Below are 18200 nucleotides of genomic sequence, written 5' to 3'. Positions count from 1 at the left end.
CTTTGTTTAAAAAACAGTAATTTATTCTTATAGTCGGGACTGTCCATTACTTCTTGCCGTTTCGGGCGTTACCGTCAACACCATCGTCAGGACAATTTCCCCACGAAGATTACGCAGATAATGCTCGAAACGTCACTAACAATGGCACCTGTTTTAGTTTTCGCTGCGAACGTTTGGCCCGCAGAGGTGGAGTGGTCCGAGTGGAGCGAGTGCAGCGCCTCTTGCGGCACGGGCTCGCAGTCGCGCTTCTCCCGCTGCGTGGACGACGGCAAGCGGCTGGAGCTGTGCGTGGAAGCGGGTGGAGAGCGTACGGAGACCCGAGCCTGCAGCCGCCAGCCGTGCCCCGCGCCGCCGCCGCCGCCTCCGCGCCCCAGGCAGCGCCAGCAGCCGCAGCACGCCACCTCCAAGGAGCACCGGGGTGAGTCTAAACATACACTACTGGCCATTAAATAGCTATACCACGAAGATGACGTGCTACAAACGTGAACTGTAACAGACAGGAAGAAGATGCTGTGATATGCAAATGATTAGCTTTTCAGAGCATTCACACAAGTTTGGCACCGGTGGTGAGACCTACAACGTGCAGACATGAGGAAAGTTTCCAACCGATTTCTCATACATAAAAAGCAGTTGACCGGCGTTGCCTGGTGAAACGGTGTTTAGATGCCTCGTGTAAGAAGGAGAAATGCGTACCATCACGTTTCCGACTTTGATAAAGATCGGGTTGTAGCCTATCGCGACTGCGGTTTATCGTATCGCGACATTGCTATTCGCGTTGGTCGAGTTCCAATGACTGTTAGCAGAATATGGGATCGGTGGGTTCGGGAGGGTAATACGGAACGCCGTGCTGGATCCCAACGGCCTCGTATCACTAGCAGTCGAAATGACAGGCATCTTATCCGCATGACTGTAACGGATCGTGCAGCCACGTGTCGATCCATCTGCACGAACAGTTCGACGACGTTTGCTGCAGAATGGACTATCAGCTCGGAGACCACGGCTGCGGTTACCCTTGACGATGTATCGCAGACAGGAGCGCCTGTGATGGTATACTCAACGACGAACCTGGGTGCAGGTTCTGTTTACAGCGTCATCATGGTCGCATCCGTGTTTGGCGACATCGCGGTGAACGCACATTGGAAGCGTGTATTCGTCATCGCCATACTGGCCTATCACCCGGCGTGATGGTATGGGGTGCCATACGTCTCGGTCACCTCTCGTTTGCACTGACGGCGCTTTGAACAGTAGACGCTACATTTCAGATGTGTTACGACACGTGGCTCTACCCTTCATTCCATCCCTGTGAAACCCTACGTTTCAACAGGATAATACACGACCGCATGTTGGAGGTCCTGTACAGGCCTTTCTGGATACAGAAAATGTTCGACTGCTGCCCTGGCCAGCACATTCTCCAGATCTCTCACCAATTGAAAACGTCTGGTCAACGGTGTCCGAGCAACTGGCTCGTCACAATACGCCAGTCACTACTCTTGATGAACTGTGGTATCGTGTTGAAGCTGCATGGGCAGCTGTACCTGTACACGCCGTCCAAGCTCTGTTTGACTCAATGCCCAGGCGAATCAAGGCCGTTATTACGGCCAGAGGTGGTTGTCCTGGGTACTGATTTCTCAGGATCTATGCACCCAAATTGCGTGAAAATGTAACCCCATGTCAGTTCTAGTATAATATATTTGTCAAATTGATACCCGTTAATCATCTGCATTTCTTCTTGGTGTAGCAATTGTAATGGCCAGTAGTGTATCTCAGTCCTGTATGCAGAAATATCTTGCTTTCTTAAAATCACTGGTGCTCACTCTCCTGTGTAGATACAGGCAAGATGAAATCAGTTCTTTTGCTTCAACCATTAAATAAACCATAGTAAAGGGATGGGCTCTATTTGTCCACAACTTCTTAGCCTACGAAAAGATGCGACGGTAACCTACTATCAGCGACAAATTTGCCAGATATTATGCTAAGGTTAAATGCCAGCAGACAGTGCGACAACACGATGGATAACTGAGGAGCTCTTGAGCAGCGATGGCTGCTGTTAACGACGAATAATAGATTAGTATCTTGTAGTTCCATTCAGCTAATAATTTCCAAAAAGCTACTGATTATTTGATAGTTCCAAGGACGTCACGGAAGTGCACTGAAAGTATCAAAATACACTGACGGAGAAAAGATCGAAACACCAAGAATGAATTGTTGTTGTTGTTGTGTTCTTCAGTCCTGAGACTGGTTTGATGCAGCTCTCCTTGCTACTCTATCCTGTGCAATCTTCTTCATCTCCCAGTACCTACTGCAACCTACATCCTTCTTAATCTGCTTAGTGTATTCATCTCTTGGTCTCCCTCTACGATTTTTACCCTCCACGCTGCCCTCCAATACTAAATTGGTGATCCCTTGATGCCTCAGAACATGTCCTACCAACCGATCCCTTCTTCTGGTCATGTTTCGCCACAAACTTCTCTTCTCCCCAATCCTATTCAATACTTCTTCATTAGTTATGTGATCCACCCATCTAATCTTCAGCATTCTTCTGTAGCACCACATTTCGAAAGCATCTATTCTCTTCTTGGTCAAACTATTTATCGTCCATGTTTCATACATTCAGAAACGACTTCTGGCACTTAAATCTATACTCGATGTTAACAAATTTCTCTTCTTCAGAAACTTTTTCCTTGCCATTGCCAGTCTACATTTTATAACTTCTCTACTTCGACCATCATCAGTTATTTTGCTCCCCAAGTACCAAAACTCCTTTACTACTTTAAGTGTCTCATTTCCTAATATAATTCCCTCAGCATCACCCGTCTTAATTCGACTACATTCCATCATCGTCGTTTTGGTTTTGTTGATATTGATCTTATATCCTCCTTTCAAGACACTGTCCATTCCGTTCAACTGCTCTCCCAAGACCTTTGCTCTCTCTGACAGAATTACAATGTCATCGGCAAACCTCAAAGTTTTTATTTCTTTTCATTGGATTTTAGTACCTACTCCGAATTTTTCTTTTGTTTCCTTTACTGCTTGCTCAATATACAGATTGAATCACATCGGGGAGAGGCTACAACCCTGTCTCACTCCCTTCCCAACCACAGCTTGCCTTTCATGCCCCTCGACTCTTTTAATTAACAACTAGAGGACAAATGTAAGCTTGTAGAAGAGTTTATAACTAGACACCACCTACAGGGTATTTAAAGAGGTCTGTGGAGAGAAGCAACAGTATAAACATCGAGAGCTCGGATGGCAAATCATTACTGAGCAACTACGGTAATGAAGGAGAGGGAAGAAATGTGTAGTAGTGCTATACAATAAAAATCAGAAATGAAACAGTAAGTGGATGAAAACGGACTTCGAGATATGATATTGTGAAAAGAATTCGACAGAGCACTGAAAGACATAACCCGAAACAAGGGCGCTCGAGTAGACGACATTCACAACTGCTGTGATATCTGTGGGAGTGATAACCATGATTAAACAATTCCACCTGGAGTGCAAGATATATGAGATAGGCTAAATAATCTCACACTTCAACGAGAATGCAATATTTCCAATTCCAAAGAAAACAGGGGCTGACAGTTGAGAATAGTACCGAATTATCAGTCTGATAAGTCATGGTCTCATAATGTGACACGAATTATTTACACAACAGTGGAACAATTGATAGAGGCTGACATTGGGAACATCAGTTTAGGTTCTGGAGAAATAATGGAAAATGCAAGGCAATACTGAGCCTACTGTTTATCTTAGAAGGTAGGTTAAGGAAAGGCAGATGTACACTTATAACAACTGTAGATTTGGAGATGGAAAAATATACTGGAAAACAGTCTTTAACTTTGTACAGGAAGCAGGAGTAAGAGAAAGGGAGTCAATGGTTACTTACAACTTGTACAGAAACCAGATGGCAGGTGTAGGAGTCGAAGGGCATTAGAAGGAAGCGAGGCAGAATTGTGGCCTCTGAAAACCTCTTCCCGATTATATTGAATCTTTACACTGATCATCCTGCGATGAATGAATGGTGAGAAATGTGGAAAGGGAATTAAAAGTCACGGGGAAGAAATAAAAGCTTTGCGGTTCATAGAACCGTCGTCTGTTTGAGGCAACAAAGGCTTCGAAGAGGAGTTGAACAAAATGGAGAGTATCTTGAAAGGAGGATATAAGATGAACACCAGCAAAATTCTAACGAGGGAAATGATACGTAATCGCATTAAACTAGGTGATGCTGAGAGAATTATCTTAGGAAATGCCACACCAAGACGAATTTTGATATTTGGATAATAAAGTCAATTATGATGCAGAAAATAGGAAAAATATCAAATGAAGAAAAACAGTGGCAAGAAAATCGTTTATGAAGAACAGAAATTTGCTGACATCGCATATAAATGTCAGTGTTAGGATGTCTTGTCTCAAGGCATTTGCCTGGAGTGATGCCTTGTACAAAAGTGAAAATTGGACGATAAGCAGTTGAGACGAGAAGAGAACAGAAGCTTTTCCAATCTAGTGCTTCAGAAGAATAATGCTGAAAGGTAAATGGGCAGATGGCTTAACTAATGCGGTGGTACTGAACAAAACTAGACAGAAAAGAAATTTATGGCATAATATCACCAAAACAAGCGATCGGTTTATAGGACGTCAAAAATCATTATTTAGTAGTGAAGTGAAGTTTTGGAGGAAGGGGGAGGGGAAGGGAGGGAATTGTAAAGATAGAGATATGAAGACAGTAAGCAGGTTCAAATGAATGTGGGTTGCAGTAGTTATCCGGAGATGAAGAGGCTGGAACAGGGTAGAGTAGCATGGAGAGCTGCATCAAATCAGTCTTCGCAATGAAGACCACTACATCCACAACAACAACAACAAGAACAACAGTGATATACACTGAAGCACCAAAGAAACTAGTATAGGCATGCGTATTCAAATACAGGGATATCTAAACAGGCAGAATACGCGTTGCGGTCGCCAACGCCTATGTAAGTCAAGAAGTGTCTGGCGCAGTTGTTAGATCGGTTACATCTGCTACAATGGAAGATTATCAAGATTTAAGTGAGTTTGAACATGGTGTTATAGTAGGCGCATCAGCGATGGGACACAGTATCTTACAGGTAGCGATGAAGTGGGGATTTTCCCGTACGACCATTTCACGAGTGAACCGTGAATATGAGGAACCCTGTAAGACATCACATCTCCGACATCGCTGCGGCCGAAAAAAGATCCTGCAAGAATGGGACCAACGACGATTGAATAGAAACGTTCAACGTGACAGAAGCGCAACCCTTCTGTAGAATGATGTAGGTTTCAATGCTAGGCCATCAAGTGGCAGCGAGTGAACCGTTCAACGAAACCTCATCGATACGGATTTTCGGAGCCGAAGGATAACTCGTGTATCCTTGATGACGGCACGACACATAGCTTTACGCCTCGCCTGGGCCCGTCAGCTCCGAAATGGGGCTGTTGATGACTGGAAACATGTTGCCTGGTCGGACGAGTCTCCTTTCAGATTGTATCGAATGTATGGACATGTACGGGTATGGAGACAACCTCATGAATCCATGGACCATGCATGTCAGCAGTGGAGTCTTCAAGAGACGGGGTCTCTGTAATAGTGTGGAGCGTGTACAGTTGGCGTGATATTGATCCATGATACGTTTAGATTGTCTCGAAATTTGGTACAAAATCCGAAGAAATTCTGGTCGTATGTAAAGTACACAAGCGGCAAGACGCAGTCAATACCTTCGCTGCGCAGTGCCGAAGGTACTGTTGCCGACGACTGCGCCGCTAAAGCGGAGTTATTGAACGCAGTTTTCCTAAATTCCTTCACCAGGGAAGACGAATGGAATATTCCAGAATTTAAAACACGAACAGCTGCTAGCATGAGTTTCTTAGAAGTAGATACCTTAGGGGCTGCGAAGCAACTCAAATCGCTTGATACGGGCAAGTCTTCAGGTCCAGATTCTATACCGATTAGGTTCCTTTCAGATTACGCTGATACAATAGCTCCCTACTTAGCAATCATATACAACCGCTCGCTCACCGATAGATCTGTACCTACAGATTGGAAAATTTCGAAGGTCGCACCAGTGTTTAAGAAGGGTAGTAGGAGTAATCCATCGAACTACAGACCTATATCATTGACGTCGGTTTGCAGCAGGGTTTTGGAGCATATATTGTATTCAAACATTATGAATCATCTCGAAGGGAACGATCTATTGATACGTAATCAGCATGGTTTCAGAAAACATCGCTCTTATGCAACGCAGCTAGCTCTTTATTCGCACGAACTAATTGCCGCTATCGACAGGGGATCTCAAATTGATTCCGTATTTCTAGATTTCCGGAAAGCTTTTGACACCGTTCCTCACAAGCGACTTCTAATCAAGCTGCGGGCCTACGGGGTATCGTCTCAGTTGTGCGACTGGATTCGTGATTTCCTGTCAGGAAGGTCGCAGTTCGTAGTAATAGACGGCAAATCACCGAGTAAAACTGAAGTGATATCGGGTGTTCCACAGGGAAGCGTCCTGGGACCTCTGCTGTTCCTGATCTATATAAATAACCTGGGTGACAACCTGAGCAGTTCTCTTAGGTTGTTGGCAGATGATACTGTAATTTACCGTCTAGTAAGGTCATCCGAAGACCAGTATCAGTTGCAAAGCGATTTAGAAAAGACTGCTGTATGGTGTGGCAGGTGGCAGTTGACGCTAAATAACGAAAAGTGTACCTGGGTGTTAAAATTACGAACAACTTCAGTTGGAAAGACCACATAGATAATATTGTGGGGAAGGAGAGCCAAAGGTTGCGTTTCATTGGCAGGACACTTAGAACATGCAACGAGCCCACTAAAGAGACAGCTTGCACTACACTCGTTCGTCCTCTGCTAGAATATTGCTGCGCGGTGTGGGATCCTTACCTGGTGGGATTGACGGAGGACATCGAAAGGGTGCAAAAAAGGGCAGCTCGTTTTGTATTATCAAGTAATAAGGGAGAGAGTGTGGCAGATAGATACGCGATTTGCGATGGAAGTCATTAAAGCAAAGACGTTTTTCGTCGCGGCGAGATCTATTTACGAAAATTCAGTCACCATTTTTCTCTTCCGAATGCGAAAATATTTTATTGAGCCCAACCTACATAGGTAGGAATAATCATCAAAATGAAATAAAAGAAATCAGAGCGCGAATAGAAAGGTTTAGGTGTTCGTTTTTCTCGCACGCTTTTCGGAGTGGAATGGTAGAGAGATAGTATGATTGTGGTTCGATGAACCCTCTGCCAAGCACTTAAATGTGAATTGCAGAGTAATCATGTAGCTGTAGATGTAGATGCCAGGTGACACGTATTTAAGCATTCTGTCCGACCTCCTGCATCCGTTAATGTCCACTGTGCATCCCGACGGACTTGGGCAATTCCAACAGTACAATGACACACCCACATGTCCAGCACGCCTCCAGGAACACTCGTCTGAGTTTAAACACTTGCGCTGTCCACCAAACTCCCCACACATGAAGATTATTGGGCGTATCTGGGAAGCCTTGCAACGTGCTATTCAGAAGAGATTTGTTGACAGCCCTGGAGGATTCATTGTGTGAGTTCTGTCCAGAGCTACTTCAGACATTACTCCAGTCCATGCCACGTCGTGTTGCGACGCTTCAGCTTGCTCGCGAGGGCTCTACACGATATTAGGCAAGTGTACCAGTTTCTTAGGATCTTCAGTGTATAATTACTACCCCTTTAAAATGTTGGAATGCTGGGTGTAGTGTGGTCGTTAGATGGTAACAAAAGTGTGGTATTATATACTGTCTCCATCCCGCAGACGGTCACGGCAGGACAGCGTGCGGTTGCCTGAACGGTGGGCGGTGCCGCGGCGGCGGCCGGCGCCCGTGCAAGTGCCCGCCGGGATACACGGGCCGGCGCTGCGAGCAGCCCGTCTGCCGGCCGGCGTGCCTGCACGGGGGACTCTGCCACAGCCCTGGCTTCTGCCGCTGCCCCAGGGGTTTCCGTGGCGACCGCTGCCAGCACGGTGAGTCCGTCTGCTGCTGCCGGGGACAGGGCTACGCACCACGCCGTAGCACTCAGCTGCGTTCAGGGGACCACTGGGGACATCTGTTACACCACACTCTCACATTACCATCTTTGCACATCACAACTTCATCACCACCACCAACTGCAACGTAAAAGTCATCTCTGAACTTTTACATTCATCATGTGCTTCAGCGATGTGCATCTACACAGCTCCTGTAAGATTTAGATGTCATTTGCACACATTTCAGCAGTTCATCAATCTAGCTTCGCTCATCTTTATATTTATAGCAGTTCACGATCAGCCCCTGGATATCAGTTTCCTGAGGCAGTATAATAAACTTGTCAAAAATACTTGAAGAAATTGACAGTTAAGATACCTGAGCGCCGTTAAGCATATTATGTTAACACAGTGATTCATAATGCTCTGAGGACAGGTTCATCGTTCTTCTGCAAGTTCGGTTTTCCTATTGCTTCTTCTTGGCAGAAGAGACTGATGTTTTGACAAGATTATTGTTTGGTTACTTGAAGAGGTTATCCTATATTATTATTATTAGTATTGTAACTTTCGGTTTTTATTATTATCGTTCTTTGTCAAGAAGAGGACTGTCGTCAGTATATACAGTGCAGACGAGACATTTAGCAATTCCTGCTAGGAAAAGTTGACCATACGCCACAAGCACGAGCCACGTAGTACTAAAAAGAAAATATGAACGGACAAGTGCGAGTAGGATTCAGTATAGACATAAGTATGTATAGAGATGGGTTTTGATGAGTCAGTTTCCGAATGTCAAAATCTGTGACATTAATGGCCGTATCATTCGACTGCATTGTCTTAGAAGCCAAAATTGTTTAACCACAAACGGACAGAAGACTTTAGTATTTCACATAAACTTCCAGTTGATACATCTACCTCTACCTGCTCCTGACAGAAAGATGCCTTAGAACATGGACAGAAGACGAACAACAAAGTGATCCTGCGTAAGTGCTTGATGTCGTCATCTGGAGAGCGATCACGAATTCTGTGTAAAAAAGGCTACAGAAATTAAGTTCTCATTGCCTTGATCGGATGCAGGTACATTAGACTACTAGTTTCGACAGGTTCAAGCTGCCATCTTCAGATCGTCAGTGTACAGGTTATGAAATAATGCTGCGCGATAAACTGCACGTTTCCAAAATCAGAATTTCACTCTGTAGCGTAGTGTATGCTGACATTAAACTTCCTGCCAGATTAAAACTCTCATGCTAATCTTGCAGAACTAGCACACGTGAAAGAAAGGATATTGCGCAGACATGGCAGGAGAGCTTCTGTAAAGTTTGGAAGGTAGGAGACGAGGTTCTGGCAGAAGTAAAGCTGTGAGGACGGGGCGTGAGTCGTGCTTGGGTAGCTGAGTTGGTAGAGCACATGCCCGCGAAAGGCAAAGTTCCCTAGTTCGAGTCTCGGTCCGGCACACAGTTTTAATCTGCCAGGAAGTTTCAACTGCACGTTTGTTGTTGTACTTCATTCCTGAAGCTTTCTTTGCATTGAGACTGTTGAGAGTTCCGTTTTTACCGACTGAGATACGAAATCCTAAAAGCAAAGGCGAGCTGCTTGTCTAGTGTTCTGGTCTTATAATAGAGAGATTTCTGGTTGGTTTTTGGCTGGACACAGTATTTTTTATCTTTCATTTACACTCTTTTTCCGGATAATTAATATAAATGAAATGTTAATACATAAACGCAAGAAATAAACCATGAAATATAAATCGTTATTCACTGCCAAAGGTTACAAACATGTACAAATATGTTATTGTTATATACAGGGCGTTACAAAAAGGTACGGCCAAACTTTCAGGAAACATTCCTCACACACAAAGAAAGAAAATATGTTATATGGACATGTGTCTAGAATCACTTACTTTCCATGTTAGAGCTCATTTTATTACTTCTCTTCAAATCACATTAATCATGGAATGGAAACACACAGCAACAGAACGTACCAGCGTGACTTCAAACACTTTGTTACAGGAAATGTTCAAAATGTCCTCCGTTAGCGAGGATACGTGCATCCACCATCCGTCCCATGGAATCCGTGATGCACTGATGCATCCCTGGAGAATGGCGTATGGTATCACAGCCGTCCACAATACGAGCACGAAGAGTCTCTACATTCGGTACCGCGGTTGGGTAGACAAGAGCTTTCCAATGCCCCATACATGAAAGTCAAGAGGTTTGAGGTCAGGAGAGCGTGGAGGCCATGGAATTGGCCCGCCTCTACCAATCCATCGGTCACTTCGACTGAAATGTGCAGGAGCTCCATCGTGCATGAACCACATGTTGTGTCGTACTTGAAAAAGACACATATTCTAGCAGCACAGGTAGAGTATCCCGTATGAAATGATGGCGGTGAATCGAGGAAGTACAGTACATACTGACGAAACTAAAATGAGCTCTAACATGGAAATTAAGCGTTTCCCGACAGATGTCCACGTAACATCTTTTCTTTATTTGTGTGTGAGGAATGTTTCCTGAAAGTTTGGCCGTACCTTTTTGTAACACCCTGTATAATAGTATTATTTAACATATTTTGCCTTTATTACCAAATTTATATTTATTATAAATATCCGCATTTACGTGCAATTAAAAATTATAAATAGAAGATGGTATTTCAATAAAAACTTATTACACAATATTTTCTGGTCATCATTTCAATTTGATAGTAAATATAGAATGCAAATAAAACTTTAAAAAATAGCTTCTCGCGAGAATCGAATCAGCCATCTCTCAATTCCAACACCTTTAGATGGCTTCAATCTGAACTCACTCTCTAACCATTTAAAGAACCTGGCTCCATTTCTATCGCGATGATATTTAAAGCTGTAAATTTTTCTTTGCAGCTTAGTAGGCGACATCTACAAATCTACGACCGCTACATTGTGATCATCGTGGTAGCGTTATAAGCAGAGGAGACGGGCTGTTCTGTCCACCGACGTTTAGATCGGCCCCTAAGGCTGACTCTGTGAATGTTTTAATTACACAGTTACGCCGTACTATACACATTGTGATAGCATGTCTGTAAATTGCTTCAAGAAATCCACCAGATGACGTTTCGTATTTCGATCGACTTCTCACATAGGCACTTGGTGCAGGGAGTGGCAACTGACCCTTAACACAGACAAATGTAATGTATTGCGAATACATAGAAAGAAGGATCCTTTATTGTATGATTATATGATAGCGGAACAAACACTGGTAGCAGTCACTTCTGTAAAATATCTGGGAGTATGCGTGCGGAACGATTTGAAGTGGAATGATCATATAAAATTAATTGTTGGTAAGGCGGGTACCAGGTTGAGATTCATTGGGAGAGTCCTTAGAAAATGTAGTCCATCAACAAAGGAGGTGGCTTACAAAACACTCGTTCGACCTATACTTGAGTATTGCTCATCAGTGTGGGATCCGTACCAGATCGGGTTGACGGAGGAGATAGAGAAGATCCAAAGAAGAGCGGCGCGTTTCGTCACAGGGTTATTTGGTAACCGTGATAGCGTTACGGAGATGTTTAACAAACTCAAGTGGCAGACTCTGCAAGGGAGGCGCTCTGCATCGCGGTGTAGCTTGCTCGCCAGGTTTCGAGAGGGTGCGTTTCTGGATGAGGTATCGAATATATTGCTTCCCCCTACTTATACCTCCCGAGGAGATCACGAATGTAAAATTAGAGAGATTAGAGCGCGCACGGAGGCTTTCAGACAGTCGTTCTTCCCGCGAACCATACGCGACTGGAACAGAAAGGGAGGTAATGACAGTGGCACGTAAAGTGCCCTTCGCCACACACCGTTGGGTGGCTTGCGGAGTATAAATGTAGATGTAAATGTAGATCTGTCCCATATTCAACGAGATTTCTTAGTTTGACAACCGAATCAAAGTGATCGGTAAGGCGCCTCCTACATGCAGCACATGCTTAAATTTTCCTGAAATTTTTCTACAGCTCCTTTTTAATTTCACCGATAATTTATAGATTTTTCTCAGCGTCTGATTTAGCAATGTGATCTTCTAATTCATTTTCTATGTTCTGTTCCGCTATGTGTCATTGGGAACATGAACCGACTAACTTCAACTTAGCGGTGTCGTTAAATTCGACCAGCGAAATATTGTTAGTTCTACCATTTTTGTTTCTAGTCCGAATAAATTTCGTTGTCGTTTTCATTTTTTTAAAGCTGTGATGGCAGTTTCTTCCTTTACGCCCTTTCATCTGTGTTGCTAAAATTATTTTAATATCTTCAACGAGTTTACCGAAATTGTTGGTGATTGCTTCGAAGCTACCGGGAAACACTGCACTGCAACCAAAGAACTTTTAAATGAATTTCTTTCTTTATTCATCAAAGTTTTAGAATTTGGTAGTTATTAGCTGCAACCTCCTAGCCATGCTCACTTTGGCATGTCCAGCACTCAATCGTTGTTGCGTACGGCCCTCTTATATTCATTTTCCGAGACTTATCACTATGTAACACTTTATGTTACATTTTGTCAATTTTCTGGAAGACTTTATGCGGCCCACCATTACTTCCTCTCCCATTTCAAACTGTCCATCTCAGAGTAGCACTTGCACCCAATATTCTCGATAATGTGTTCGATATATTCCTATTATAACACTCGTACTACTCTATGTTTACGAAATGAAACTATTTTGTAAACCAATGACGGTATATAGAAGCAGTACAATGTCACTCTCTGTAAGGATTTTAGTAGATTTGACCGTAAAATCCCTAAAGTGAGTTGCCTATCGGACATTAATTTAAAGTAACCTAAATACACGATTAGTCACAAATACTGTCTAGAAACTGTTTTAACTATTCAAACTGCTGAAATGATAAAGAATACGGTCGCCAACCGAGGCATGCACAGAAATGTGTAACATTTCCTTTAAAGACAAAGTAAACTGCTTTTAGTGGAAAGACGCTCAAGTTAGCAAATACCCTTTATGCAACATACATTTAAATAAAGTTCACTAGTATACATATTTTCACTGTTCCGTAAAAGCAATAAAGTAACTGATTTCATAGATAATGATACTTCTGTTAAATTTACTTCAGCAAAAACAAAACAATAAATTGGTGCTCATAAACTCATATAACACCTCTTAACATACACCATGAGCAAAAAATTCAACATATATTTCAAAACGAGTTAGATTTTCTTTGATATCATAACTTTATGTATTTTGAGCAACTTCCAACAATGGGGGCCTTTCATCTTTACCACAGTTTTAAAGCGAACTGACACACTTTCTCGAACATGACTCACCTTTTGTGCTATTTCAATACGCTGCACAAAAATTATTTACCAAGAAGAGCATTTCATGCCAACCTTTAAAAACATTTACTTTTGAAACTAACCTCAAAGTGTTTTATTGCCTATTCGTTATTACCATAGTCTTTTAGTTTAATGTCAATAATCAAATAAATAATTTTGAAAGTCCACAAAACTTTAAAGTGAACTATTTCAATCACTAGGAGGCTTTCACAAAGCTACACATACTACCTCCCTCAATATTTGCCAAATCCACAGTACTTTTAACTACTCTTTTTCACATCAAACAACATTAATTAAATAGCTGTTATGCTTTGAGATTTTCATTTTTTTCACAACAAGAACATTCGGTTATCACAATTCAAGTGGAGAGGACCCTAAGACGTTTTATGATTGAAAACCAATTAAGGTACGTTTATAAATTATGTTCTGAGTTACCCTGTATTTTAAAAACATTAAAAGAGCTGATCCTTCACTTTACACTTCCATATTCCTCCACTTCATCATAGTAGGTATGCAATGTGGTGACCAATACATTATGGTAGATGGATTTACTGTTGGAATAGGTATGCTCTGTCATATTATTGGTAGCGACGTTCCTCCGATTTTTAAGACAATTTCCAGTAATAGAGAATAATAATTAATCCATCCATCCACCCGAGGCTTTGGCGTAGTGGAAACTGGCACAAAAAGCCTCTCTCGGCATGTGCACCATTCACTATTTGATCATTAGCTGCCAGTGGTTGGGTAGCTAGACTCTTGTCCACCTTTTTACTCGTATCAACCACATTTTGCGCGCGCTGCTTAGTTTCTGTTCCAGATGGGAACCACAACATCTTTTCATGTGTAGAGAACTAACAACCCTAAGTGAGGATCAAATGTTACAGAGTAGGAAACAGACATTTTGAACAAAATGTATCATTTGCTCATATTGACAGTTCCACATAAAATATTTAAACAAAAGTATTCAATTATAAAGATAACTAAAGCGATTGAGTGAGAAAGACGAAACATACCATAATATATCACAGAGCACATGTTACAGAGATTACACTTCAAACAAAATATAATTAATCAGAAGAAAAATAATGACCATCTTATTGTAGTGTTACACTATCTCTGTCTTCCTTGTGACTTTTCCTAAAGTTAATGCTCTCTATGGCTCTCGTTTATAGGATTCCCTGATGTCCTGATACATGCTCTATCTTGTGAGCCTTCTTCGAATCTGTGCTACACACCCGTAGTTTATCCTTCGCTTCTCCGCAGTGTTTACTCATTTCTTACCTGATCAGATCACTTAATTTTCATCGTCTTTATATAGCACCACATCTTAGACACTTCAGCTTTCTTCTATTCCGTCTTTCTCGTAGCCAATTATTCATTCCCATACAATAGTTACTCCAAAATGAAATCTTCACAACTGTCGTGCTCAGACTAAGACCTGTGTTTATTTAAGAAATAATGCTCTCTCTTTACGGTGCTAGTCTGATTCTTGCATCATCATTGTTTCGTTAATTCGAAGCTTGTTTGCTTCCAGGGTATCAGAATTCCCTAATTTCATCTACTACACAGTCTCTGATTTCGTTTTTTAATTCATCGTTGAACTCATTTCTGATCTTCCTCACTACTTCCATCTGTCTTCGGTGTTCTCTCAGTCCACATTCCATGCCAGGTAGACTGTTCATTCCATTAAAAAGGATCTCTAATTATTCCTCACTTTGTTTGAGAATAGCAATATTATTGGTGAATTTGGTTATTAATATTTTCACATTGATTTTTAATCCCGAATCTTGAACCTTACTTTTACTTGGGTCATTGCTTCTCCGAAGCAGAGATTGAAGAATAGGGAGGAAGACTGCATAACTGTTTTATTCCATTTTTTAATACAAAGCCTTGTCTCTAGGTTGCTATGCATTCTTTCATTCATTCAGCTTTGCTAACAGATTATACCAATATTTCTGACTATTTCAAGCACCTTCCACCAATATATGTGATCAAAGATATTTTCTAGGTTGATAAATTCTACGGAAGGGTCTTGATTTTTCTGATGACTTGCTTCCAATATCAAGCGCAACATGAGAACCGACATTGTTGCGCCTATAGTTTTTCCAAAACCAAAATGATCGTCTCCTAACAGAGTCGTATTTTCTTTTTCCATTGTTCTGTATATTATTCATCTCAGCAACTTGGATGCATGAGCTGCGAGGTTTATGGTATAATAGTTCGCGCACTTATGTTCATCTGATATCGTCGAAATTTTATGAAAGGCATTTTCTCGTAGTCCTGTGGTATTTCTACGATCTTATAAATGTTACACACTTATTTGAATATTCCATCGGATAGCACTTTCCCCAATAATTTGTGTAATTCTGAAGGAAATTCATCTATCCCTTATGCAATGTTTGTTCGCGAGTCTTCCAAAGCGCATCGAACTCTGTTTCTAATACTGAAGCAACTACGCTTTGCAAAGCAAAATCGGTTTCTTATTGTATCACATTGCACAGTGCCCCTCACTCGTAAGGACCATCAGTGTACTCCTCCCACCTGTCACAATTATTAATTTTGCTATAATTATTCTCAGTTCCATCGAAATTTGCTTTGATCGTCTTACGTTACGTACTCAAAACGATATGTTATTGTATGTCAGGCCCAATTAAGGAAGTCCTATAATTTTTCCGTTAAAACCAACTCAAACGACAATATTGCGTCGTCGGGGCAGCCTAGACCTTGATATTGCGTTGAAGCTTGTCGTAATTTGGTCTACCATTAACACTGGCGGCCACACAATATACGCTGGTGCTTGGCCTTCTCTCTGCAAAATTATATATGTATTTCTTGTAGGTTTTTCTTATGCAACTTAGTAGCTACACAAGTGCGTAAGTGTCAGACTATAGATCCAAAATTCTAGGTACGATATCCAGTTTTCCAAAGCGGTTTTCTATGTCCCCTACCATTTATTTGACCTCTATCAATGGTCCGTCAAAGTGAACGATGCTAAGCTGTACCATAGTTCGGGGAATGAACCTCCGAGGTGGCTGCAGCTTTACTGTCCTGCACATCATCCAAGATGGGATGCATTTAGGCCATTCTGGGATTTGCACAAACCTTGCTGCAGGTCCTAGGTTTTATGGTTTTCATTGTCTCTACGCTGCTCTGATAACTTATTCTTCCTGCAAACATCAATCTACGCACCAGAAATAGAAATGAAATATATATTCCTTGCCGATCTCCAGAACGCTCCAGTTTCTAAACGAACTATTTTGGTCTCTGTATTAGTGATCTGACTCGATTAAATCACCGTTTAAGCTTCCTATATGGAGTTAAGAGATTTTTCCTTGGGGAAGACGCTTTTCAGCCACCTGGTACAAAATACCTTCGATGTGCTTACTGGGTAAATAACTGATTTTTCGATGACAAGCTGCATCGTAATTTTTCAGGCTATCTCTGCCGGCAGTTGAATAACCGGGGTTCTGCCGCTATTTCACATCTTTCTTGCACGATATTTCAACTGTGTGGCTAGCAGTCTTCTAAAGATGCTGTCTGCTACAGATTCCAGTGTGGAACGAGCCCAGTATTTATGCCTATGTTGTGCCAGGGGTTTGGTCTGCGGTCCGCACCACATCAGACTCTTTGTCCGTGATGTGCGCCGTACAGTGACAGCGACTGTAGTGTTTTCTTCTGGCCGCGGCTGTTCCGAACGCTGTGCGCGTACGTCGTGGTTATTACCGTTGTCACTCTTGCTGTATGCTTAACATTTTACCTTGCGATTATTGTCATTCGAGCCGTCCTGTGATCGGGACGTTCTGTTACCGTGGCGCGCCGTATCAGGCGGTCTGTCCGAGGTACGTGGCCGCCAGGAGAGGATGCAGTGTTCTTTCAGGCCGCTGATATCCAAGTTGACGCTCGAGACTCGGTATAACACCCTCAGGTATTGTGGCTGTTGACTTAGATACCATTCAAAGTGCGTCCTTCGCTTCATGTACTATGACGGCCCCTCCACCTTCGTACTTGTGTCTCCTGAGTTCTTTATCTTGTCTCTGTTGCGTCTTCAGAAGATGTAGTGCAGGATTCCAGACAGAGCTCAGCTCGAAACATGTGTTACGAGGTGCATTCAAGTTCTAAGGCCTCCGATTTTTTTCTAATTAACTACTCACCCAAATCAATGAAACTGGCGTTACTTCTCGACGTAATCGCCCTGCAGACGTACACATTTTTCACAACGCTGACGCCATGATTCCATGGCAGCGGCGAAGGCTTCTTTAGGAGTCTGTTTTGACCACTGGAAAATCGCTGAGGCAATAGCAGCACGGCTGGTGAATGTGCGGCCACGGAGAGAGTCTTTCATTGTTGAAAAAAGGCAAAAGTCACTAGGAGCCAGGTCAGGTGAGTAGGGAGCGTGAGGAATCACTTCAAAGTTGTTATCACGAAGAAACTGTAGCGTAACGTTAGCTCAATGTACGGGTGCGGTGTCTTGGTGAAACAGCACAGCGCAGCCCTTCCCGGACGTTTTTGTTGTAGTGCAGGAAAGAATTTGTTCTTCAAAACATTTTCGTAGGATGCACCTGTTATCGTAGTGCCCTTTGGAACGCAATGGGTAAGGATTATGCCCTCGCTGTACCAGAACATGGACACCATCATTTTTTCAGCACTGGCGGTTACCCGAAATTTTTTTGGTGGCGGTGAAGTTGTGTGCTTCCATTGAGCTGACTGGCGATTTGTTACTGGATTGAAAAATGGCATCCACGTCTCATCCATTGTCACAACCGACGAAAAGGAAGTCCCATTCATGGTGTCGTTGTGCGTCAACATTGCTTGGACACATGCCACACGGGCAGCCATGTGGTCGTCCGTCAGCATTCGTGGCACCCACCTGGATGACACTTTTCGCATTTTCAGGTCGTCAT

At 42.6% G+C, this 18200-nt stretch overlaps 1 protein-coding gene across 1 annotated transcript in view; it reads left to right on the top strand.

Moving 5' to 3' along the window:
* The window catches only part of LOC126188421 (papilin), a 193875-nt gene extending 185863 nt beyond the window's left edge, over nt 1-8012 (top strand). The window contains exons 7-8 of the mRNA XM_049930025.1: nt 185-345; nt 7815-8012. Coding sequence (XP_049785982.1) covers nt 185-345; nt 7815-8012 — 359 coding nt within the window. The remainder of the gene's footprint in view (nt 1-184; nt 346-7814) is intronic.
* Nucleotides 8013-18200: the final 10188 nt, after the last annotated feature.

Source organism: Schistocerca cancellata, chromosome 5, assembly GCF_023864275.1.
Source record: "Schistocerca cancellata isolate TAMUIC-IGC-003103 chromosome 5, iqSchCanc2.1, whole genome shotgun sequence".
Taxonomy (NCBI): Eukaryota; Metazoa; Arthropoda; class Insecta; order Orthoptera; family Acrididae; genus Schistocerca; species Schistocerca cancellata.
Note: the sequence above shows the minus strand (reverse complement) of the source record. Positions and strands in the feature narration are given on the sequence as shown.